The following is a 23,486-nucleotide window of genomic DNA, read 5'->3' as shown; positions in this document are numbered from 1 at the left end:
AAAAAACTGCACCTGGAAGCGCAATTACATGTTTTCTATGAACATCCTGGAGTCTTTCAGCCCTAACCCCGCTGATAAAAGAACAACTGAAGTGAATACAGCAGGTAGAGGGCAGAGACGGACTTAGCGATGAGGCTTTACTTACAGGTCATTGAAAAAACAAACAAAGGCTCTAGAGGTCTGCAGCAGTGAGCAGTGATTCCCGTTGGCCTGCAGGCTGTAGTGGGCAGGCTAAATCCAGCTACTGTGGCTGAGCCAGACTGGGGGCAAGGCTGTCAGGGTGTGCTCTCCAATCCTGCCTCTGTCACTGACTGCTGCTGTTTGTCTTTGGACAACTCAAAATTTTCTGAGCCTTGGTTTCTCCATTTTTAAAATGAGGACCCTGGCTTGTGATATGTGCCTCTAGTCCCAGTGTAGGGCAAGCTGAGGCAGGAGGATTGCTTTAGTCCAGGAGTTCAAGGACAACCTGGGGAACATAGCAAGACTTAGTCTTAAAAAAAAAAAAAAAAAAAAAAAAAAAAAAAAAAGGGTGGGGGGGGAGTGGGGATAGTGGTGCATGCCCGTAATCCTAGCGCCTGGGAGGCAGAGGCAGGTGGCTCTCTGTGAGTGAGGCCAGCCTGGTCCAGGACAGCCAAGGCTATAATGGAGAAACCCTGTCTCAAAAACCAAAAAGTGTGTTGTGTTGTAAGTAATGGTGGTGCACGCTTTTAATCCCAGCACTCAGAAGGCAGAGCCAGGCAGATCTCTGTGAGTTTGAGGCCAGCCTGGTCTATAGGGAGTTTCTGCCCATCCAAGGATATGCAGTGAGATTCTATTTTGAAAAAAAAAAAAAAGGAAAAAGGTGTGTATGTGAGAACCCATAGTTCTTACCTTATAGAACTTTGTGAATATTAAGTAAGATAATGCATGTAAGATATTCAATACATTTATCCAATTGCAAATATTACCTTTTGTAGTTTTGTTTTTTCTATTTATGCTTATTTTGAATGAATACTTCTTACTATAATTGATGTGTTGTTGCATACATTAGCTGAATCACAGGAAAGGAGTCAGGGTCCTACAGATTTCCTGGCGACTGCTCTCAGCAGTGCCGGGTACCAGGCAGGAGCTGAACAATGGCAGCATTGTTTACTTAGGTATTAACAGGCACTGTTTCACTGGAAAGTGGAGTGCACAGCAACTCATCTTGCTGGTTTCAAAGTCTCTGTGGTTTAATTAGCATGAAACAGAATTTGAACTTGGTTCCTTGAAGTCATGAAGGTGTGCCTCCCCTCCCTGTGCCCATGCAGCCAGGCGACAGTGCTCCTGTTTGGGATCGGCACCCTGGCCCTCCAGCTGTGCGTGCTGCTCAGGTAAGGCTCGGTCCAGGCAGGCCTTATCTGTGCACAGGAGGGGTGAGGGCTCCTTGAAATTCCTGTTACACGCATAGCTGCTGCCTGCCCCGTTGTCTCTGCTCCTGTTACTGATGGGAGTCGTGTTTACATCTTTGTAGATTTGAAAATCTCAGCATAGTGAGAGTTGCAGACTTGGACAGATTAAGTTTAAATTTTAACAAATATTTACTTCCAGTATAAGAGGCCATTAAATGGGAGACAGTGAGGACACCACTGGATCCTAGAGGCCATTCCCAAGGGCCTAGCATTAGCTAATGTCTGCAGGCCTGGGGCAAGGCAGGCACACTCAGTCAATCATGGATTCTGAACTGATATGCAGCCTCAGATCAGGGCTGGCACCTAGCCTGGGAGCTGAGACTCTTCACTAACAACTGCCACTGAGGAAGCGAGGCAAACACAATCTGCTTGCTTAAAATAAGGTCACAGTCTTAAAAATGTCTACACAAATCTGAAAACTGAAAATCTACAGGCATGACGGGGACAAAAGAGAAGGCGTGAGCCGGTGCTGAATCCGTAAGGCAAGTCTACCACAGCTTTGTGCACAGCACAGCACAGTTCTTTACTCCCAAAGGACAGAATTTCTACAAAGTATTTTTACCAAATCATCAAATTAGGATTACAAACCAGTAAGATTATTGCTCAGTTTCAACTAATAATAATAATGTTCATTATCAAGCTACCAGGAGCCAAGATGAAGCGACTGTTAGAGTTGGGGTTAGAGCATGAGGGGGCTCCTGGTGTGCCTGCAATGCAGAAAATCCTGTGGTGAGTGCTAGGTGAAGGTCATCAGGCCGTGCACTGCCTTTCAGGCCCGGATCCTCCCGGTACTGCAGTCAGCCTCTCCTGGCCAACTTGGTTGGAAGCATCATCTTCACCTTCTTCACACTTGGTAGGTAACACTGTCTTTGCCCTCTTCTTTGCTTTGTTCACACTTGGTAGACAACACTGTCTTCACCCTCTTCACACTTGCTAGGCAACGGCATCACCCAATTCACACTTGGTAAGTAACATCATAGTCTTCATCATCTTCACACTTGGTAGGTGACATCGTCCTCACCCTCTTCACAGTCGGTAGGAACATCATCTTTACCATGTTCACACGTCATAGGTAACATGGTCTTCACCCTCTTCATACTTGGTAGGCGTGTAGTTACCCAAGAGTATTCAGTGGGCAGCTATTATTTGATACATGCTGTGGGAACAGAAGCAGCTAAGAGGTTTTCTGCTGTTTGTGCTTACAGACTGACTGGCTCATAAGAAAAAAATAATCACACTGGAAAATTCTGATGGTGAGCTGGGTTGCAGCTTGGTGGTAGAATGCTCACCTAGCGTGTGTGATGCCCTGGGTTTGATTGTCAGCCTCATTAAAAAACAAAAACAGGGGCTGGAGAGGTGGCTCAGAGGTTAAGAACACTGGCTGTTCTTCCAAAGGTCCGAGTTCAATTCCCAGCAACCACATGGTGGCTCACAACCATCTATAGTGAGGTCTGGCGACTTCTTCTGACATGCAGGCAGGATATTGTATAAATGATAAATTTTTAAATAAATCTTAAAAAAAAAAACAACCTTAGATGAAAAGAGTCTTTTAAATTTCTGGGCAACCCTTGTAGTTATCCCACAATTACAATGTGAAACCTGAGGTGAAATCTAGTAAAAGAAATGATATTTTTCTCCTTTCTTTTTTCCTCTTCCTCTTTTTCGACGGGCATGTTAGCTTTCTTTGTAGTAGTGGTAGCCCTGGACATCCTGGAACTCACTCTGCAGACCAGACTGGCTTCAAATTCAGAGATCTGCCTGTTGCTACCTCTGAGTAACATCTCTCTTCTTATAAATACAAAAATAATCATGATGAACAAGAGATGGTGTTTCTGAGGCTGGGCACAGGGGTACACAGCTGTAATCCCAGCACTCAGGAGATGGAGACAAGAACACTGTGAGCTTGAGACTAGCCCTGGCTACACAGTAAGAACCTGTCTGAAGGCACGAAAACAAAACAACAAAAAAGAGCATGTCTGAGCCAATGAGACCCGACCAGCAGTGCTGTTCCTGTCCTTCCAGGTCTCATCGTGCTGCTTACTCAGATGGAGCCGGGCCCACAGGCTCTCAGGGTGACGCTGGCTGTTTTCGGGCTGGGGTCCTTTGGTGAGGGTGTCTGCTCTGTGCTGTTAACACTTCTGGCGTCAGATTGTGTATGTTCTCTTCTTTTTGTAACATGAATTTGTCTATGTATGTGATTGTATGCATGCCACAATACTGGGACAGAGACCAGAGGACAACTTGTGGGCGCCAGGTCTTTTCTCCCATTTTTTTACGTGGGCTCTGCGGACCTTTCAGGTCATCAGGCTCAGCAGCAAACACTTTTACCCAGTGAGGCATCTCACCAGTCCTGGTTTGGATATGTTTTTAAGAATTTAAAAAGACTCACCTTACTCTGAAAGCCTAGCTACAGATAACCATTGCTTTCCAATATTTACTATCAACTTATGCAGAAAATAGAGACAGACGTGGAATTCCTAATCAGATGCATGGTGGCTACTCTAGAAAAGGCATAAACTTTCTTGGGCATAGGGAGAATGTAGCTGGCAAAGTGTTTGTCTCACATGAATTTGATCTCCAGAGCACACAGGAAAAAGCTGGGTGTAGGGTGCACACCTGTAATTCAACCGTTGGGAAGGCAAAGACAGGCAGATCCCAGGGCCCCAGGGCCAGCCTAGTCTAAAAGGGGCGAAGAGCGTTCCTGAGGATGATGCCCGAGGTTATCTTCCTGCCTCTACATGCAGGAGTACACTTGCACAAATATGTACACCCTCACCCTCACACACACACACACACGAATATGCCACACATGCACAAAAAAAGAAGCTGTTTTTAGAGAGTATGGTGTAGCTCATTGGTGGATAACTCATTGGTGGAGAACAAACCTGGCACGCATGAGACCCTGTTTCCATGCCAACACTTCCCTAGAAAATTCCCATGAGACTGTGGTTGCTGGTAGTGGTGACAGTGGTCTTGTTGTTGTTGCTTGTTTTTTGAGGGGTTCTCTATGTAGCCCTGAATGGCTTTGAACTCAGAGATCTAGCTGCCTCTGCCTCGAGAGTGCTGGGCTGAAAGGCGTGCTCCACTACACTAGGCTTGAGATTTTCTTATTGTGAGTGAATTCCACTTTAGTAGAATTTTATCTTTTAACAAATTAAAAAGTGTATCACTACTATGTGGGTTGATATGTATTTGGACACCAATGCTATGGCAAGCATGTGGAGGTCAGAGGTCAACTCTGTGGCGTGGACAGTCTCCTGCAGTACTGAACTCAGGTTGTCAGGCTCGGTGGAAGCGCCTTTACCCACTAAGCCATCTCACTGGCTCTAAGAACAGTTTAAATAACTATTAAAGACAATACAGATGTTACAAGACTGATACAGAACACGTGCCGTGACTGTGGAGCGTCAGAAGCAGAGGCAGCAGGAACGCAAGGTCTGGGTCAGCCTGGGCTGTGTAGCAGAACACCAAATCAAAACCCAAACAAGGCTGGGCACAGTGGCGCATGCCGTGAACTCCAGCACTTGGGGGCCAGAGGCTGGGAGTTCTCTGTGAGTTTGAGCCCAGCCCAGTCTACATAGTGAGTTCCAAGACAGCCAGAGCTCCACAGTGATACCCTGTCCTGAATCAACAACAGAAACCAACCACCACTGGCTAAATGACAACGGTATTTCTGATGCGGCTTTATGCTTCTCATACAGGAGAAAACCACCCCCGAACTCTACTACTTATCTGTGCTGCTGTCGGTGGGCAGTGTGGTATCTGCAGGTGAGTAAAACCACTTCCCAGGTGCCCATCCTGGTCAGACGCTTGCAGACCCCTCAAGGGAAGACACCATGTGACCAAGAAAGATCAGCATATGTAGGGAGGCCTGGCTCCTCTTACTGCAGAACTCTAAGACAACAATGTTAAACAGAGGAGGGGGAGGCAAGGGATGGGATAGAAAGAAGTTTCCTGGGGACATGGCTCAGTGGCAGAGTGCTGGCCCACAACAGAGGTCCTGGCCTCAGCCGCCAGCGCTGCCTATGCCCAGGTGGTGGCACACAGGCTGGTAATCCCAGGCACTCCAGATGTGGCAGGAGGGAGGGGAATCAGGAATCCAACCAGTTCCTGGCCCACCTGAGCTACATGAGACGCTGTACTCGGGAGGCAGAGGCAGGTGGATGTCTGTGAGTCTGAGGCTAGCCTGATCTACATAGTGAACTATATAATCTATTATATATAATCTATTACATAGAGAGAGCCTGTCTCAGAGTTAGATCTTTTTACAGCAGCAGTAGTTAGCTGCATAGGACCTGCACAGGACTGGGCCTTTCAACACTCTATCATCATGGGTAGAGGAGGGGCTCATAAGGTCCCACCCCTCCCTCGATATAGGCAGTTAATGGTTACTGGAGAGGGAGTCAGATTTCTCACTGGTGTAGCCGCTGGCAAGGTGCTCTTGCTCCCCCCCATGTAGGCAACCTTAATTAAAGCCTTTGGGCCACAAAGGGGAAAAAAAAAAAGACATACACGTAGGAGGGGACTTGTAAAAGTAACTTTTATTCACCTGAGGTAATTGCTGTTTGGGAGGCTTATTGCCTACGTCCGCTAACCTAGGCCCAGAACGTTTTTAGCCTTTGAGACTTACTGCTTAATACGCTCACCCTTTTTTGTTCTTATTGAGCTCTGGGCTGGCTGGTTCAACTCAGCTGCTCTGGCTCAAGCTCCTCTCCCAGCTGACTTGTTCAATATTGCTTTCCTCTCAGCCCCTGAATTGCTCTGCTTGGCTTCAAACTAACTCCAGCAGTCTGTTCTAATCTTCCGGCCCCTCATTCTCTGGCTCATTTAGTCTTTACCCGTGTTCTTTCTTTCTCTGCAACCTCTCTACTACTGTCCCAGTAAAACAGCCACTTCTCTCTTCCCTTTCCGCTCTCTCTCTTCTCGTGAGAACTGGAGTATCACATTCTGTCAAATCTTTCTCATTCCGTCAAATCTTTCTCCGATCTGTCACATTTTCTGCTACTCAATTAAACATCCCTTTCAAACATGGGTGCTTCCTTCTACAAACTAACTTTACCTTCATTGTTTGGGATTAAAGGCATGTACCACCATGCCTGGATCTAAGGTGTTTTTTGTTGTTGTTTTGTTTGTTTTTTTAAAACCTGAAACTTGCTCTAAACCAGGCTGGCCTTGGACTCAGATCTGCTTGCCTCTGTCTCCTGGTTTAAAGGCATGTTTGTATTCCAGCCCAATCACACAGGCCTATATCTTTGGATGTAATCTCTGGCTGGAACAGCCATGTTCTGAATTAAAATTCCTCTACAGGAACTTGTTCCGAGGAAAGGTTTAATGTGGGTGGGTGGGGAATAATAGGGTACAGGGCAAATATGATCAAACATTTATTTATTTATTATTTATTTATATACGAAATTTTGAAGGAATAGTTTGGTTTTTTTGTTTCTCTGTACAGCCTTGGCTGTTCTGGACTCGCTTTGTAGACCAGGCTGGCCTCGAACTCAAAATGATCTGCCTGTCTCTGCCTCTCTGAGTGCTGGGATTACAGGTGTGTGCCACCGTGCCTGGCAAGAATAATTCTCCCAAGTTCTGCTCCACCTTAATTAGATCCTGTGTTCTGTCCTGCAGTGCTTTTCTCTGGCATGGGGCTCATCTGGCTGTCCAAAGTGTCATGTCCAAGGACAGAAGCTAAGCCAACAGTCTGAGGCCAGCCTGTGGTCCTGCTGGTTTCCTGCCTCGGTTACATGCCTGGCTGACTGAGCCTGCCCCAGCAGCACAGTCGTTTACTGTCAAGCCGCTCACAAGAGGCTCCCCTAGCTGCCGTTCCTACATGGAAGGTCAGCTGCACACCACAGCCACGCAGGAAGCATGCCAAAACCAGCCTTCATGGAGGAGAGTTACTTTTCAACACAAATAAGTGAGGAAGAAGCAGGAAATTGAATTCGTTAACTGGTATCAAGGGATTGCCATCACAAATTCATCCAAAGTAGCGAACGTTTATACAGTACTTTCAAGACCATTACACTGACTTCCTATAAACCTCAGTTTCTGGTCCAGGGTCGTTAGTGTCTGAGCCAATGACAGCTGCTGAAATGAGCATGGACAACCAAAACCATTTATTTCAGAAACCAGCAAAGCAAAGCTTCAACAGACACGGTGATTCAGACCATCTATTTCAACAAGATCAATTTACTGATTCTTTATATTGCATGAAGTTTTGGATAAAGAGAATTTCTTTATTACAACAATTTTTCATATCATTACAGCCAATTATTTTATAGCGCACACAGCCAGTGTCTGAGCCTCACTCCACTGCTATGATGGAACACTCTGACCAAGAGCAACTCAGGGAGGAAAGGGTCCTTTGCTTTATATTCCAGGTCAGGCCATCACTGAGGAAGGCAGGGTATGAGCTCCAGTAAGTCCTAAGCAGACACTAGCAAGGAATGCTGCCTCCTGGCGTGAACTCACACATATCAGCCTGCATCTGCCTACTGAGTGCCAGGATTAAAGGCATGCACCAATGCCTAGCACCCAGTAAGCTGGCTTTCTTATACAGGCCAGGCCCCCTTGTGAGGGAATGGTATTACCCAGTGAGCTGGGCCCTCCTCCACCAATGTACAGGACAGTCTCCCGAAGACATGGCCACAGGCCAACGCAATCTAGGCATTTCTTCAATCAATCTGGGCTTTCCTTTCAGACAACTTTAGGCTATTGCAGTAAACAGTTAAAGTTAACTATGAACCTCTACCCCTTTTCAACTTGACACACAAACACATCACTGTAAACTATAACCTTTCAATTTATTGTCCTCAAAGTCTCATATTGACAGCATAATACAAAACATAAGCCAACTTTCAAATTTCTCAGTCGTTAAAAATTCCAATACTTTTAAAGTTCTAAATTTCTTTAAAAGTCCAAGTCTTTTAATCATGAGCTCCTGTTAAAAAAAAAAGTTTCATACTTTCCAAAAAGGGAAGAACCAGAGAATAGAAATAATCACGTTTAAGCAAAACCAGAATCCAATAGTGTAGTCCAATGTCCAACATTTGAGGCTCATTCAGGATCTGGGTCCCAAAGGGCTGCACAGCCTCCTCTCCACTCAGTTCCCTGCTAACATTTAAAAGTCCACTCAGCAGCTATTTTCCTAGTTCTCGGAAAGTCGCTTTCAGGAAAGTGGATCTGCTCTTTCCCAGATTTGAAAATTATTTGGGAGGGAAGGTACTTCACAAAGCTAGGTTTTCCCCATTGCCTCTCACTCACATCCTTCTAAGTTCATAGGTTGCCTGCTCTCGACACACGTCTAAAGAGGAAGACTCCGTGCCACCCCAAAGAGTTAAGTGACCTGCACCAAGGTCACAGGAAATTTTTACCAACTTTTCAGTTCCAAGATAGAACTAAAGGGCAAGAGTTGACTACGAAGACCTGGCCCTAAGGAGCGTTACAAAGGACTCTAAAGGCTCAGCCATTATGCAAAATAAAGGGCGCCGGGCTGCAGTCCAAAGGCGGGCCTCCCAGGGCCGCGGGTGGGGTGCTTACCAGGCTCTAAGGCCAAGCCGCCCTAGTCCTCCAGGAGCAACCTCCGCCCGGACGCCTGCGAGGAAACACCGCGACCGAGCTCTGATTGGTCCCACGCAGCCGGAAGCGCGTGTGTCCGACGGAAGTGCTCGTTCACCGCGGTCCGCCCGGCCCTGGCCGTCAGGTAGGCGGAGCCCTAGTTCCAAACACTGGGACCGGCTGGTGGCGGCCGGCGGGGAGTCCGAGAGCTGAAGGAGGTTGTCCTGCTTCCGATCAGAGAGGCGTTTCGCGGGCGTCGGACTCCCCGCCACCCCAGGTGACCGCCGGGCCTTCCGGAGCCCGGCCTCGGCGGGACCTGCCGCCCGGAGCGTCAGTTCCTCCGCGGGGAGGAGACTGGCGTCCGAGCGTGCGGCTGTTGTGTCCCCGGTGGTCCTGGGCCGAGCGCTGCTCACTTCCGGCCCCGAGAAGGTGTGCTTTCTGTCCTTGCCTTTTCGGGCTTCTGGGTTTGACAGTTTTCCTTAAGGCGTGTCCTGGGTGCTGTGGCCTCACCAGAGGAAACCTCAGAAAAAGATGCAGGAGGCATAGTCCAGGGATTAACTGCCCTCCCCTGCGTCTTCCTGGGAATGGAGAGTGTCTTTAAATTACAGGCTGCTTAAGGGGAAGTTATTTGAACGGCTGTGGGGCAGAGTTCATAACTAGCAAATAAAACTACGTAATAGTTGCCCTTGTTCTAGCTAACTCCACCCTAGGAGGTTTGAAGTTTGAGCCTCCTGTAAACCCGACGAGCAATTCCGCTTTCCTCAAGTTGATGACACTCGGAGCTCCGACGTTGGCGATTTGTGCAGTTTGAGACCAGTCAGCACCGGACACAGTAGGGACCGCTAGAAGCCTGGTAAGCATGAGTGAATACTTTCCACTCCAAGATGACAGTATTTGAGAGCCACTGCAGCTGTCTCAAGGAAAACTCACCACTTTTATTCAATGCTAGGTGGTGCAAGTGAGTTAAATCTTGCCCAAATCTGTAACGTGTGGTTAAAGCTTTTTAAAAAAAGCATCTATATTCCCTGAAATTTACTCGAAATAACTTTGCTTCTTGACACTATTGAGGTTTGGGAGGTGTGGCCTGGAGTGCGTAACTAGCATACTGGCTCTTCACACACCTCCCAAAAGAGATAGAATTTTTTTATTAAACACTAGTAACTTACTGGGCAGGGGATTTATCTTAATGGTAGAGTGCTTCTCTAGGCAGGAATGAATGGATTCAATACCCTATTCTGAAAAAAACGTCTTATGCATGTTGGAACATACCTATAATCCAAGAAATAGTATATTCATTTTTTTTATATTCATTTCTTTTCTTTTTATTTTCGAGACAGGGTTTCTCTGTATAGCCTTGGCTTTTCTGGACTGTTTGTAGACCATGCTGGCCTTGAACTCACAGCATCTACCTGCCTCTGCCTCCCTGAGTGCTGGAACTGAAGGTGCGTCACTATGCCAGGCTATCTTGTATTTTCTTAATTTTTTCTTTTTTGGTTTTTCAAGACAGGGTTCCGCTGTGTAGCCCTGGCTGTCCTAGAACTTTCTCTGTAGACCAAGCTGGTCTTGAATTCGGAGATCCACCTGCCTCTGCCTCCCAAGTGCTGGGCTTAAAGGTGCCACCACTGACGAGAATTTTAGATTTTTTAAATTTTGAATGGCACTGATATGTTGGATCTCCTAAAGTAACAAAATACAGTGTGCTATATTGTGGGTTTATTGTTCTTGTAGTGATTAAAATGGCTTCCAGAGGAAAGACAGAGACAAGCAAATTAAAGCAGAATTTAGAAGAACAATTGGATAGACTGATGCAGCAATTACAGGATCTGGAGGAATGCAGGTGATTATGCAATTATATGTTGTTCACTGTAAATGCCTGTTTCTGAGGAGAGTTCAAGCTCCATGGATGCAAGCCCGCGTATGATTGTGGTCTTCTCTGTAGCATTTTACAGTACTTTGCCTGTTGGAGTCATAAAGTCCAGGATGTGAAAGACTTAAAATACTTAACCTCCTGGAAATAAAGCTTACTTTGTCTTCCGTATTTAAGACAACTTTGCCTGGGCCGAGCTCCTGGCTAATGATTGTGCTGGGAGCATGGCTCCATAGATGCGTGTGCGCCTAACATGCTTGAGGCTCTGGACCCAATCCCCAGCATCGAAGAAGAAGGGCGGGGGGAGGGTGCACTCCAGCACCTGGGAGGAGGATGCAGCTGGGCTGGGAGCTCAAGGTCCTTGCCTATGTGGTGAGCTCCAGGCCAGCCTTGTCTCAATAAAGCAGAAGAAAACAAGCAAACTGTTAATTGTAGTCTTTAATGGCCTTTCAAAGATGTTATGAGCATTAAGGTGAAGGATAATACAGTGCTTGGTCCAGAGTGAGCGTTCACTGCTCCGGGCTGTTGTTCCTTGCAGTAAATATTGAACGAGCTTGCTTAGAGAATAAAAGCAACCTTTTACTCAGAGGACAGGTGCGTTGCTGTTTACTTGCACGGAACATAATCCTACCATTGATGAGTCTGAGGCTAATTGCAGCTACTTAGCTGTTACTAGATGCTAGGCAGTTTGTTTCATTTACTTCTTATAGAAATCTTAGTAGGATGGTACTATAATTTTCTGAAGTTGTGTAGACACATTGAGGCTTGCCTGTGTCCACTGCCTTGCCCAACGTTATGCCCTTGATTGCTTGAGGAGAAGTCACTGTGGGCTTGTCGTGTGCCTCATATTGGTAAAATCTGTTCACGGGCAATGGAAGATCACATGCTCTCATCCCCGAGTTTAACCACACTGAAAGACAGTGAAAGTGCCGGTAGTGTAACTGTGTGGATGCGTGTCCCACCGGCAGCATCCATTTCCCTTCAGCCTGTTCTAGAATGAGCATGAAAATTTTCAGACTTAGACTTCTGTATGTTTCTGCATTCTGATGTGAACTGTGACCTAGGGAGGAGCTCGATGCAGACGAATATGAGGAAACTAAAAAAGAAACTTTGGAGCAGCTGAGTGAGTTCAACGATTCCCTGAAGAAGATTATGTCAGGAAATATGACTTTGGTAGATGAACTCAGTGGGATGCAGCTGGTAAGAGGAATTTACTGATGGGTTCTTTTTTATTTTTTTAATGTGTGAGTTGTTCTTGTTTGGTGGGCATGTTTCAGATAGAAAATGTACTTGCCTAGCATGTACAAGATCCTAGATTCTATCTCTAACACCTCAGAAGAAAGAAAGAGTGCTGTGTTTGCCAGACAGCTTCTCGATTCTGTGTCTACTTGGCTCCAGTAGCAAGCTCAGAAATGGCAGTTGAAAACCGATTGCAAGTACCAAAACTTATTAAATAAGACTCAACTGAGATAGTCAAATATTGTGGATCTAATTGTGTGGAATATTTTGGTTAGTTTTTGCGTTCCTGTGTTTCTAGGCTATTCAGGCAGCTATCAGCCAGGCCTTTAAAACACCTGAAGTCATCAGATTGTTTGCAAAGAAACAACCAGGCCAACTTCGGACAAGGTTAGCCGAGGTAAAGCTCTTCACCCTGACCTGGTTGCTGTATGTACTTTTCTTCCTCGCCCGTGACTGGACTCATTGTGCTAAACTGCTGTTTAAAAACTGGCCAGTTGGTGTTAGAGCCACCCTCAATTTTCTGACATTTGTGCCTTGGACAATTATGATTAATTATAAATGAATATTTAAACACTGTGTGGGTATTTAAGTCACCTCCAACCACTTCCACTTGGCCTCCACCTTTAATATTTTGTCCTTACCATCTGGGGCCCTAACTTGAAGTCCTGTTGGGAATTCAGCATCAGCATTCCTTCTGTGTATGCACTTTCTTTTCTTTTCAGATTTGTTTGTATTATTTTAAATGATGTGTGTGTTTATTTAAGTGCGTGTGTGCATGTGCCCTGGGAAGCCAAAGGCTCAGATGCCCTGGCGCTGGAATCAGAGAAGGCTGTTAGTTGCCCAATGTACGTGGGGGAAATTTAACTTAGGTCCTCTGAAAGAGCAGGACACAGTTCTTAACCACTGAACCGTGGCTCCTGTCTGCCGAGCAGCTTTTTTTGTTGTCATTTTCTTCTATTTTTCTCTGTGCAGCCCTGGCTGTCCTGGAACTCACTCTGCAGACCAGGCTGGTCTTGAACTCACAGAGATCTGCCTGCTTCTGTCTCCCTAGTGCTGGGATTAAAGGTGTGTGCCACCACTGTCCAATGTTTTTCTTTCTTTTTTGGGGAGTGGGGGGTGGCCTGATACTTTCAGAAATCTGCTTATGGATTTGAATATAATTATGGACCAGCAGGTAATTTCCATGTACACTTAATTCAGTAGAATAGTAAACTGGACAGATGGCTCGGTTCATAAAGTGCTAAGGAGGCAGCACTGGGAGATAGAGACCAGAGGATCCTGGGGCTCTTGCCAGTGACAGACTGTGTCTCAAAAAATAAAGTGGAGAGCAATTTAGGACTTGATTGCTGGAATTAAGAATTGATTGACCTAACATTGACCCCTGGCCTCCCACCCAAATATGCACCTGTGTGATCATAGGAGCACATATACTCCCTCCCTCTCCCTCTTCCTCCCTCTCCCTCTCTCTCCCTTTCTCTCTCTCTCTCTCACACACACACACACACATACACACACATGGAAAAAAAAAGCATAGATGAGATTGGTTGAGCTTGAGTTCCTGTTGTACATACTGGGTGGGGTTTATGACCTTTGGCAAGTTGTTTTATAGAACCTGTACCTTGGCTTTCTTATCTGTAAGAAGGTGATTATGACAGTTTCTACTTGTTGTCATGTGGGTTTGATGACACTTAGATGCTGGCTGCAGTCCCAACTCCTTGGGACGTAGAGGAAGGAAGCTGACCTGGACAATGTAAGAGACCCTGTCTCAAAAATAAATAAATAGGGCCAGTGAGGTGCACTGGGTAATGGTGCTTTCCATCAAGCCTGACCACCTGGGGGAGAGAACTGACTCCTGAAAATTGTCCTCTGAGTGCCACACAAGCAAACAAACAAATATGAAAAAAAAGTAGGCCAGTCATAGAGCTCAGCAGTAGAGTACTTGCCAAGCCTGAACAAGACACTGGATTAAAACTCCAGCAGAATCAAAATTAAATACATTTTAAGATTTTTTAGAGCAAGGTGGCTCACACCTGTAATCCTAACGCTTGAGAGGCTGAGACAGGAAGATTGAGTTCGAGGCCCGCTGGGCTGCATACTGAGCTTAAACCAGGTTGAGCTGAAGAGTGAAGTGGTCTCAAAAGAAAACAAATAGTGTAAAGCATGTAGAATAGTGGCAGTGCAGTGCCCGCCTGTGTTCCTGCCAGCAAGGACACTGCTGAGCATGGCTCCCAGGAGTCTGGTGTTGGTCACCCCATTCAAACCAGAGACTGAGTTCCTTTTAAAACCTCATCTCTTAGCCAGAAAAAGCAGGGTATGTTTTAATCCCAGCAGGAGGGACATGGAGGCAGGAGGATCAGGAGTTTAGGGGTACCCTTGGCTACATATAGTGAGTTTGAGCCCGTCTTGCTGTGTACGAGCCTGCCTCAAAGGGATTGGAAAGACAGCCCAGTGGCTAAGAGCCAAACAGCTCCTGTGGAGGACCTGGCTTCAGTTTCAGCACCTGGGCAGAGCACATGGGTCTGTAACTGCGATTGGAAAGGTTCTGATGCCCTCTTCTGGCCTCCAAGGGTACTGCACGCACACAGTGCACATACAGACAGACAAGCAGGGAAAATACTCCGACTCATAATAAATCTTAAAAAAGAAAAAATCCTAGTCTGGTGAAATGTCAGTGGGTACCAGCACTTGCCATACAAACCTGAAAACCTGAGTTCAACCCCTGAAACCCGTGTAAATGTGGAAGGAGAGAATCAGCTCCATCAAGCTGTGCTCAGACCTCTGCTTGCATGCTGTGGCATACCTGCTCACATGTACAGCCACACACAGCAATAGATAAAATTCAGAAAGAGAAGGCAAAGAAAAATCCTGTCTCCGCTGGTCTTCCTGAGGTTCTGAGTTCAATCGCCAGCACCCACATGGGGCTCATGACCATCTATCTATAAAGGGATTGGATGCCCTCTTCTGGCATGCAGCCAGAACACTCATAAATTTAAAAAATAAATACATTTTAAAAATGTTTTAAAAACAAATAAAAAACAAAAACTCTTACAAAACAGCTTGTTGCCAGTGGGAGCTTTTGGCTGCAGTGGAGTTTCTGCCTAAATGGTGTTTGTGCTGCAGGTTCAGAGTTAGGAGCCAGCAACATGGCTCAGTGCATGATGGTCCCTGGGACTCATGTGGAGGTGGAAGGAGGGAACAGACACCACATGGTTGCCCTCTGAGCTCCTCATGTGAGAAGCGCGCACACACATACACACATACACACACACACACACACACACACACATACACACACAGAGAGAGATACTCATAACTGAAAACTGCTCAGACTGCTCTGATGCAGTGGCTCATGCCTGTAATCTCAGCACTTCAGGAGGCTGAGGCAGGAGGGTCACCAACACATTTTGAAGTCAGCCTGAGCTGCAGACTTGAGACTCTGTTTTGAAAAACAAAAATGGAATGTAAGAAGTGTAAAAACTGTTATGGGTCAGCAAGATGTCTCAGCAGGTGAAGACACCTGTCCCCAGGCCTAATGGCTTGACCTGAGTTTGGTTTCCATCTCTCGACCCTGATGGTAGGAGAGGACCAACACCCACATTGTCCTCTGACTTCATGGGAAGGCCCGGCCATGCATGTGCACGCACAGATCAAATAAGTGAAGGTGATTTTTTTTTTAAATCAAGGCCAGGTGGTAGTGGCGCACACCTTTAATCCCAGCACTCAGGAGGCAGAGGCAGGTGGCTCTCTGAGTTTGAAGCCATCCTGGTCTACAGAGTGAGTTCCAGGACAGACAGGGCTACACAGGAAAACCCTGTGTAAGAAAAATGTCAAAAACTGACCTGCTAGAGCCACTACCATTATGTCTCATCTTGTTTCTGTGGTTTTTTGTTTTAAGAAGTAGGTCTGAGAAGCTGAATTCTCTACATAGAATGTTTTATTTTTGCTCATGTTTTTTCTGCATTCGTCCATTCTAGATGGATAGAGACCTGATGGTGGGGAAGCTGGACAGAGCCCCGTACACCCAGCAGAAGGTGGAGATACTCACTGCTCTCAGAAAGCTCGGAGAGAAGGTACTGGCATTTCACCTTCTGTCTAGGTAGGACATTTGTGTTGTACTTGTCCCCGAACTGCCCTGTCATGTGGTCTGGGGACCTAAGACTTTGTAGACCAGGCTGGCCTTGAACTCAGTATCCGCCTGCCTCCCAAGCGCTGGGATTAAAGCTGTGAGCCACCACCCCTGTGGCCTGAGAAGACTTTGTAACTGTTGTGAAGTTTAGGCCATGTGTGGTGTGAGTGTTTTGTGTGCTTGTGCGCATGCACAGTATGTCCGTGTGTGCCGAGAGTCCGAGGATGGTGGAAGGCAGTTTTGGACCCCCTGGAGCTGGAGGTGCGGGTAGTTATGAGCCCGCCTGTGGGTGCTAGAGACTGAACCTGTCTCCTCAGTAAAAGCAGTGAGTGCTTTCAACTGCTAAGCTACCCCTGCAGGCATGGACCTCTTCCCTGTGGCTCGTAGGGCGTGCTCTATAGTGTGCATGCACTCACTGGTCTTTGTCCCATCTGTGTAGCTGACAGAGGATGATGAGGCCTTCCTGTCCGCCAATGCAGGTGCTGTACTCAGCCAGTTTGAAAAAGTGTCCACAGACCTCGGTGAGTGAGTACCCTCATTCTTCCTCCCTCCCCTTCCCTCTACTGTGTCCCCTTCCTCTTGGCTTGATTTTACTTCTTTTCCTCTTTTTTTTTTTGAGACCAAGTTTCTCAGTATAGTTCTTGGCTGTCCTGGACTCAATTTGTAGACCAGGCTGTCCTCGAACTCACCTGCCTTTATTTCCCAGCTACGGGGATTAAAGGTACGAACCACTGCCACCCAGCTACTACTTTTCTTCTGTCTGTCTGTCTGAGTAAATGTGGGTTTATTAAAGGAAACTGAAGGAACTTCCAATCGTAGAAGAATCTGTAAGGGAGAAGTCCATTTTTGGTGACGTTGGTGATTGAGCCTAGGACCTTGTGTGTCTCTGAAAGCTTAGACTACAGCTCTAGACTGACAGAACATGCCTGAGTTTAGAGTGACAGAATTATTTTGTTTTTAATTCGCTTTATGTTTGTGTGGGGGTTTGTGCATATGAGTGCAGGTGCCCAGAGAGGCCAGATAAAAGCATTGGATTGCCGGAATTTGACTTACAGGTGGTTGTGAGTTATTTATTTTTAATTAATGAATTTATTTATTTATTTTATTTGTGTTTTTTTGAGACAGGGTTTCTCCGTGGAGCCCTGGTTATCCTGGAACTCACTCTGTAAACCAGGCTGGCCTCGAACTCAAAGAGATCTGCCTGCCTCTGCCTCACTAGTGGTGAGATTAAAGGCGTGCACCACCACTGCCTGGCTGAGAATTATTTATTTTAACATTTTACATACCTGAGTGTTTTGCTTACTTGTGTATGGTGCCCTAGGAGTTCCTAAGAGGGCGGGGGCCCCTGCTCGTGGAGTACTGTGTGTACACGGGGAACCAGACCTGTCCTCCAGCAAGGGTTCTTCACCACTGAGCTGTTTCTTCAGCCCCAGTATTCCCAGCTTGGCAGCCTGTCTTAAAACACCTTTCACCAACATGTAACCGCAAAAGTAAATTAGGATTTTACATTCACTTTCACACCTAGAGCTGAATTAGCCTTCCTAGCCAGTAAGCCATTGTTGGGCTGGATGGTTTAGCACAGCTGGTTCTGTTCCGTGTGGCCCACCCCGCACCACCCAGGCTATAAGTGCATCCGAAGTGATCTTCTTACTTTGTGCCTTTTCCTTAGGCTCTGGGGACAAGGTCCTTGCTCTGGCAGGGTTTGAGGTGGAAAAAGCCAAGAAATGATGCTGTGGCAGGTTTGGTGCTGCCATCCCCGTCCTTACTGCGCACGGTGCTTTCATCCTGAGGACTCAGCCGCACTGCAAAGCAATAGAGACTGTCAAAATGCAGCGACAGCCCGAGAACAGGTGACATGGAAACACAGTGTGGCTTCTGCTTGGGGTCCTCGTCCTGCTTTATGTGGGGCTCCCGTCCTCAGTGACCCTGGGCTTGTTGGGACACAGGGACTTCATTCACTGTGGTTTGTTTTTGTTAAGATTGTCTTGTTTTTAGTGCTGATAGGAGTGAAAGCTGTGAGCTAGTGATCCTGTCCTGATTCTCGTTTGCACGCCTTGGGGTGAGCAGCACAGTGATGTCATAGCTCTTCTGTATCTGTAGACTCTTAGAAAGTTTTCATTTTTACCCAGAAAGAGCATATGATCTGTCTAAAGTCACACTAGAGACAGAGCTGGGGCTATGGCTCAGGTGTCCTGAACTCCTAGTTTTGTTTCTTTATTCTGTACTGTTTGTTTTTTTTTTTTTTTAAATAATTAACTTGTATTTGTGCAAGTTTGAAAATGCAGTGTCCTAACCTAGAGTTGAATGGGCACTGAGGGACTGTTCCCAGCCTGTGAGTGGGCGGCATGAATGGGCTCCATTGTATCTCTGGATTCCTAACAACCAACAATGGAGCCCTTTTGAGAGCCTCCTGAAGTAACTTAACCTCCTGCCTTCTCTCAGTGGGGAGGCAATAGGAAGTGGCAGCCCTGGCCCTCTCCCTACGACCTCCTGTCAACTCTGAGGGTGGTAACAGTAAGTTAGTATCAACTGTGCAGTTGGGGAGACACACAAAATAAGCTGTAAGGAAAGCACGTTTCTTCCTGATGGCCAAGTCCACACACGGACCTTGCCCACGTGTTGTCTGGATTGTGATCCTTTCTGTGTTTCTCAGTGTTTTGTTTATTTTTTCTCTTTATACAAGGTAAAAACATTTTAACTGCTTCTTATAAACTTAAATTCTACTAGGTGCTTTGCCAACTGGACAAATTAGGGGACCTCAGCTATGTAAATGCCTTATTTGGAACTTTTAATGTTGTATTTTGGATTTTTTGAGAGAGGTGGATCTCTGGGTTAGCAAGATGGCCCAGTGGGTAAAGGTGCTTGCTGCCAAGCCTGATGACCAGAGTTCAGTCCCCCAATCCACCTGGTGAAGGACGAGAACTGACAGGTTGTCTTCTGACTTCCACATATGTGCCATGGCCCATGTGTGTACACACGTACACATGCGCGCGCGCGCACACACCACACACACACACACACACACACACACACACACAAAATAAATAAAAATTGGAAGGGTCTTCCCATGTTGGAGTCTTAGGCTCAAACTCTTCTCTGCGCCGCCACCACCCCTCTGCTTCCTCCTCCTCTTCTCCTCCCCTCCCCCTCCCAGGAAGTTGGTACTGCAGATGAACGCTGCTATGGCTTCTCATTGGGCTGCTTCATTCACTGTCTCGTGACTATCACTCACTGAAATGTAGTACACCAAGAAAGGCTGATAACCAATGGTGCTGTGTATATGCCACCACCGTTTCCTAGTGAGGACATTCACAGTACCACAGAAGTCACATTTCACAGTGTAGGCTCAGTAACGCTGTGCAGCTGGCAACCTAGGGCCAAGTCACTCCATCACCCATGCAGGGAGCCTGGATCTGGGAAGCAGTTGCTCCACAGTGTCTTCCTCTCGCCCCTCCAGCATCCGCTGGTGCACTCTGTATTCTCTGCGGACTCACCTCTCTGGTAGATAATGTGAACACACGTGATTGTGCTCTGGGTGGCCTTGTTACACATCCCGCTTCTTCACGCCCGCCGGGCAGTGTTTACAAGGCCAACCCACATTGTAACACTTCAACACTTCATTCCTTTTTTATGGCCGAATAATGCTTCACTGTGTAAATACTGCATTTGTTTCGCTGCGTGTTTGATGAGCACATGAGTGCTTTTCACCCTTCAGTTTTTGGGAACAGTGCCGTTACAGACATTTTCTACACTGTGCTTGTTGGACTCCGATTTTCATTTTCTGTTGGGTCAGTACCTAGTGATAGAATTATTATGATGGCGGTGGTGCATGCCTTTAATTCCAGTATTTGGGAGGCAGAGGCAGGAGGATCTCTCTAAGTTCAAGGCCAGCCTGGTCTACAGAGTGAGTTCCAGGACAGCCAGGGCTACACATGGAAACTCTGTTTTGAAAAACAAAAACAAAAACAAAAACAAGCCAAAAAAAATTATGTTGAGTTTTAAGCTGTAGCAAGATTATCCTTTACCTCATGATCCCCCAGTAAACCAGGAAGGAATCTAGGGCTATTTTGAAAGAGACTCACGTCAGTCTGGAATCCTTAATGTTGGTTTTCCTTAAACATTCTTAAAGAACAGCACTAGGAGGTTAGGTATTGTAGCATCCACCATAACCCCAGCTCGGGGAGGTAGAGACCTGGGGATGAAGAGATGGAGGCCAGCCAGGGCTTCTTAGGAAAACCTCTTCTCAAGCAAGGAGCCAACAAACAAGCAGATCAGTGTAGTGAGGTACTTACTGCGGGTCACATCTGTCTAGTGTACTTAAAGTCACCTTCCATTAACAGGCACTGACACTCAAGGCCGCAGTCACTTCATCTTATGGACCTTCACTCTGTAGGTCTTCACCACTAAGACCTGCCTTATACAGTTACTTCGCATTTTTCTCCCTTAATACATACACGCTAGCCTTGGCTCTAATCCACCATTCAGCTGCTCACTTTAGCCCTGTTTAACATCTGCTTCCCCCATGTCATGTTCATCAGTAAGTTCTGTGCAAGTGCAGTTACTAAATGCTTGCCAGCCATGTCTCCTGTTCACATTTGCACACTTTCTTCAATCTGTGGAACTTGGACGGTCCTGTCACATGCAGCAGATAGCCCATTAACATTCATATATCAGGATGTTTTGCTGAAAATTCATGCGTTTCAAGCCAGGTATGGTGGCACACACCTTTGATCCTAGCACGGGGGAAAAGCAGAGGCAGTATGTCTCTGAGTTCCAGGCCAGCCAAGGCTACATACCAAATCCATGTCTATAAATAAATAAGTAAATAAATTTCTTCATTTTTCTAAGAATTTGGGCTGAAGCAAAAAAAAAAAAAAAAGTGTTCCAATGAAAGAGTGTCTAAGTGGGTTATTAGTAAAATCTAGTAAGGGAAAGCAGATTCTCTGTTTCAGCATTGTGTTTGCTCTTGTGAATGGTAAATCAGGTATTCTAGACAGATAGGTTCCCCATGAGAAACCAAGGCTTCAGGGCGGCTTGTTAACTTTGATTGTTAGGCCTTTTACTAAAGGCAGACACAAGGAAAGGCATCTTTAGTGAATAAAAGACTGTGAAAGTCCTCCATTGACTTGTGTCTCATTGCAGTAAGTGAAGAGACAGCTGTAGTTACTACCGTGTAAGTGAACCCGGCTGTCACTCGCAGCTGTCAGTCACCTTCCTGCCTGCTGTTCATTGTTTTTTCCTCTGTATTCTTTCTGTCACAGAGACTTTTCTGTTACTTTGCCTCTCAAAATATATGTATTAATTAGTATTAATATGTAAATTAAAACTGTCAGCATTTCCAAAGACTCCCAGAAACAAATTGCACCCTTTAATTTCTTCCATTCTTTCTAGCCCTGCAGGTCAAAAGAGATCCTAGAAACTGGAGAAATGTGTTCAATATTTCATCAAGTTTCCAAAAGCCAACTAAAAGCATGGCCCTAGTATATAATCCCTGCGTGTATGTCTCTTTGACATCCTAACTCAAACTCCATTTTGAAGTTTTTCTCAAAGAATAGACACCATGTTGCTGACAGGACCCTGATCACAAGGGTCATACTGTCCAGAGAAATCATGCTGTCCACATAAATAGCAGTTAGAGGTCTGAGGCTGTCAGTAGGAAGCATCTTAATGTTTTGTCATTTGTGTGTAAGAAATTCTTTGCTTACATCCTCTGACTGGCTAAAATAACTGGGGCTGGGGGGTATATCTTAGTGGTAGAACATTTGCCAAAACCATAGTGGACAAGGACAGAGGGAGAGGGAGGGAAACTGTAAAATTTCATCCAAAGAGCACATCCGAGATGCAGTGGCATCCTCAGGAAGTCTGTCCGTCTCTCGTTGGCCTCGGGCTTGAAGTCTAGGCTAGACTGCCTAGCCCGGGAGTCCCAGGCACTCACCTATATAACTGCGTGGTGTTCCTCCCGTACCCCAGTTCCCAAAGTATGACTCTGAGACCTTATTATTCATGAATAAATGTGTAGGCCATAAGCTCTTGACTAACTTTTAACTTAAATTACCCAAATGTTCTATACTATGTGTATGTGTGCCACGTGGCTGGTTTCCTTTCTTCGGTTTCATGTACCATCCTCAGAGTCTTTGGGTAAAAATCTCCCACCTCTGACTCTATCCTAGATTTCCTCTCTTCTGTCAGACTCTCACCTCCTATTTCCTGCCTCAGCTAGCAGGCCATCAGCTTTTATTGACAGGTGATGCTTCCATACAGTACATAAGAGATTCTTTCTACATTTCCTCTTTTAGTCTAATAAAAGGAGCTTTCTCTTATATAATAAACTATGAACAATAAAAACAATTATGAAAACTATCATGTAAGAGTGTCTAGTCCATTTGTACTTGGTACCTTTGGAGAAAATGCTCTAACCTATCTTGGTGACTTTAGAGTTCCTTACCAAATCACTTTCTATCACAGTTTGGATTTATCAAACTGAAAACAACTTCTTTTTTTAAATAATTTATTTAATTTTATTTTATGTGCATTAGTGTGGAGGTGTCAGATCCCTTGGAACTGGCATTACAGACAGTTGTGAGCTGCCATGTGGGGGCTAAGAATTGAACCCGGGTCCTTTGGAAGAGCAGACAGTGTTCTTAACCACTGAGCCATCTCTCCAGCCCTCCTGAAAACAACTTCTTAGACCTAAAAACATCTTAAATCCTAAATAACCTAAGCTTAATTGTGGGACTATCTATCTAGTTTTCAACCCCGTCAGAAACTTGAGAAGGAATAAATACCTGAGTATCCAGGCAGTGCAGAACAAGCAGCTTCCACCAAAAATAATAGAAATGACAGAGGCAGCTAGCTACCTGGACAGTCACCCAAGTTTCTCAGCAACTGTTGGAGCATCATCTTCAGCCTTCTGGCCCAACATATCTGATACACTTCTGTGAAGCAGGAATTATGAAGGATTGCTTACCTTGTCTTGGCAAAGCTTGGTAGTGGACTTCTCTGCATCCAGTTTTTCTGTTTTGGACAGTGTATTGTCAGCAGTTTCTCACCCAGTGGCTAGCTTGCCACCCCTGAAACAAACTCCATAAGGAGATTCTTCAATGTCCATCATCTTCTTTGAAGTAGGGGGGGGGGTGCTACCAGGAGCACACCCGTCTCATTGTCCCAAAAAATAAACCCTTAAATTAATAAAATATCCTTAACCACCATATTCTGTAGGTCTCTGAGGTTTTTGAAGACTATCTATAGTATATCTGAATAGGCAAACATT

At 45.9% G+C, this 23,486-nt stretch overlaps 2 protein-coding genes across 3 annotated transcripts in view; one reads left to right on the top strand and one right to left on the bottom strand.

Annotated features, from left to right (window-relative positions):
• Window positions 1-9,126, bottom strand: part of Nmnat1 (nicotinamide nucleotide adenylyltransferase 1) — a 19,488-nt gene extending 10,362 nt beyond the window's left edge. The window contains exon 1 of the mRNA XM_055615079.1: window positions 8,967-9,126. The gene's annotated coding sequence lies outside the window, so the exon portion shown is untranslated. The remainder of the gene's footprint in view (window positions 1-8,966) is intronic.
• A 212-nt stretch (window positions 9,127-9,338) lies between these two features.
• On the top strand, window positions 9,339-22,576 carry Lzic (leucine zipper and CTNNBIP1 domain containing). Of its 2 annotated transcripts, none has more exons than XM_055615081.1 (8): window positions 9,339-9,413; window positions 9,680-9,837; window positions 10,713-10,821; window positions 11,916-12,051; window positions 12,389-12,487; window positions 16,065-16,160; window positions 16,656-16,737; window positions 17,886-22,576. In XM_055615081.1, the coding sequence occupies exons 3-8, from the start codon at window positions 10,721-10,723 to the stop codon at window positions 17,942-17,944; spliced, it is 573 nt and encodes a 190-aa protein (XP_055471056.1). In that variant the 5' UTR covers window positions 9,339-9,413; window positions 9,680-9,837; window positions 10,713-10,720; the 3' UTR covers window positions 17,945-22,576. The 2 variants fall into 2 exon arrangements, with proteins under 2 accessions (XP_055471056.1, XP_055471057.1); XM_055615082.1 differs by lacking the exon at window positions 17,886-22,576 and adding an exon at window positions 17,342-17,462.
• Window positions 22,577-23,486: the final 910 nt, after the last annotated feature.

This window comes from Psammomys obesus, unplaced genomic scaffold (genome assembly GCF_907164565.1).
Source record: "Psammomys obesus unplaced genomic scaffold, mPsaObe1.curated_primary_1811, whole genome shotgun sequence".
NCBI lineage: Eukaryota > Metazoa > Chordata > Mammalia > Rodentia > Muridae > Psammomys > Psammomys obesus.
This window is presented reverse-complemented; position numbering and strand designations above follow the sequence as displayed.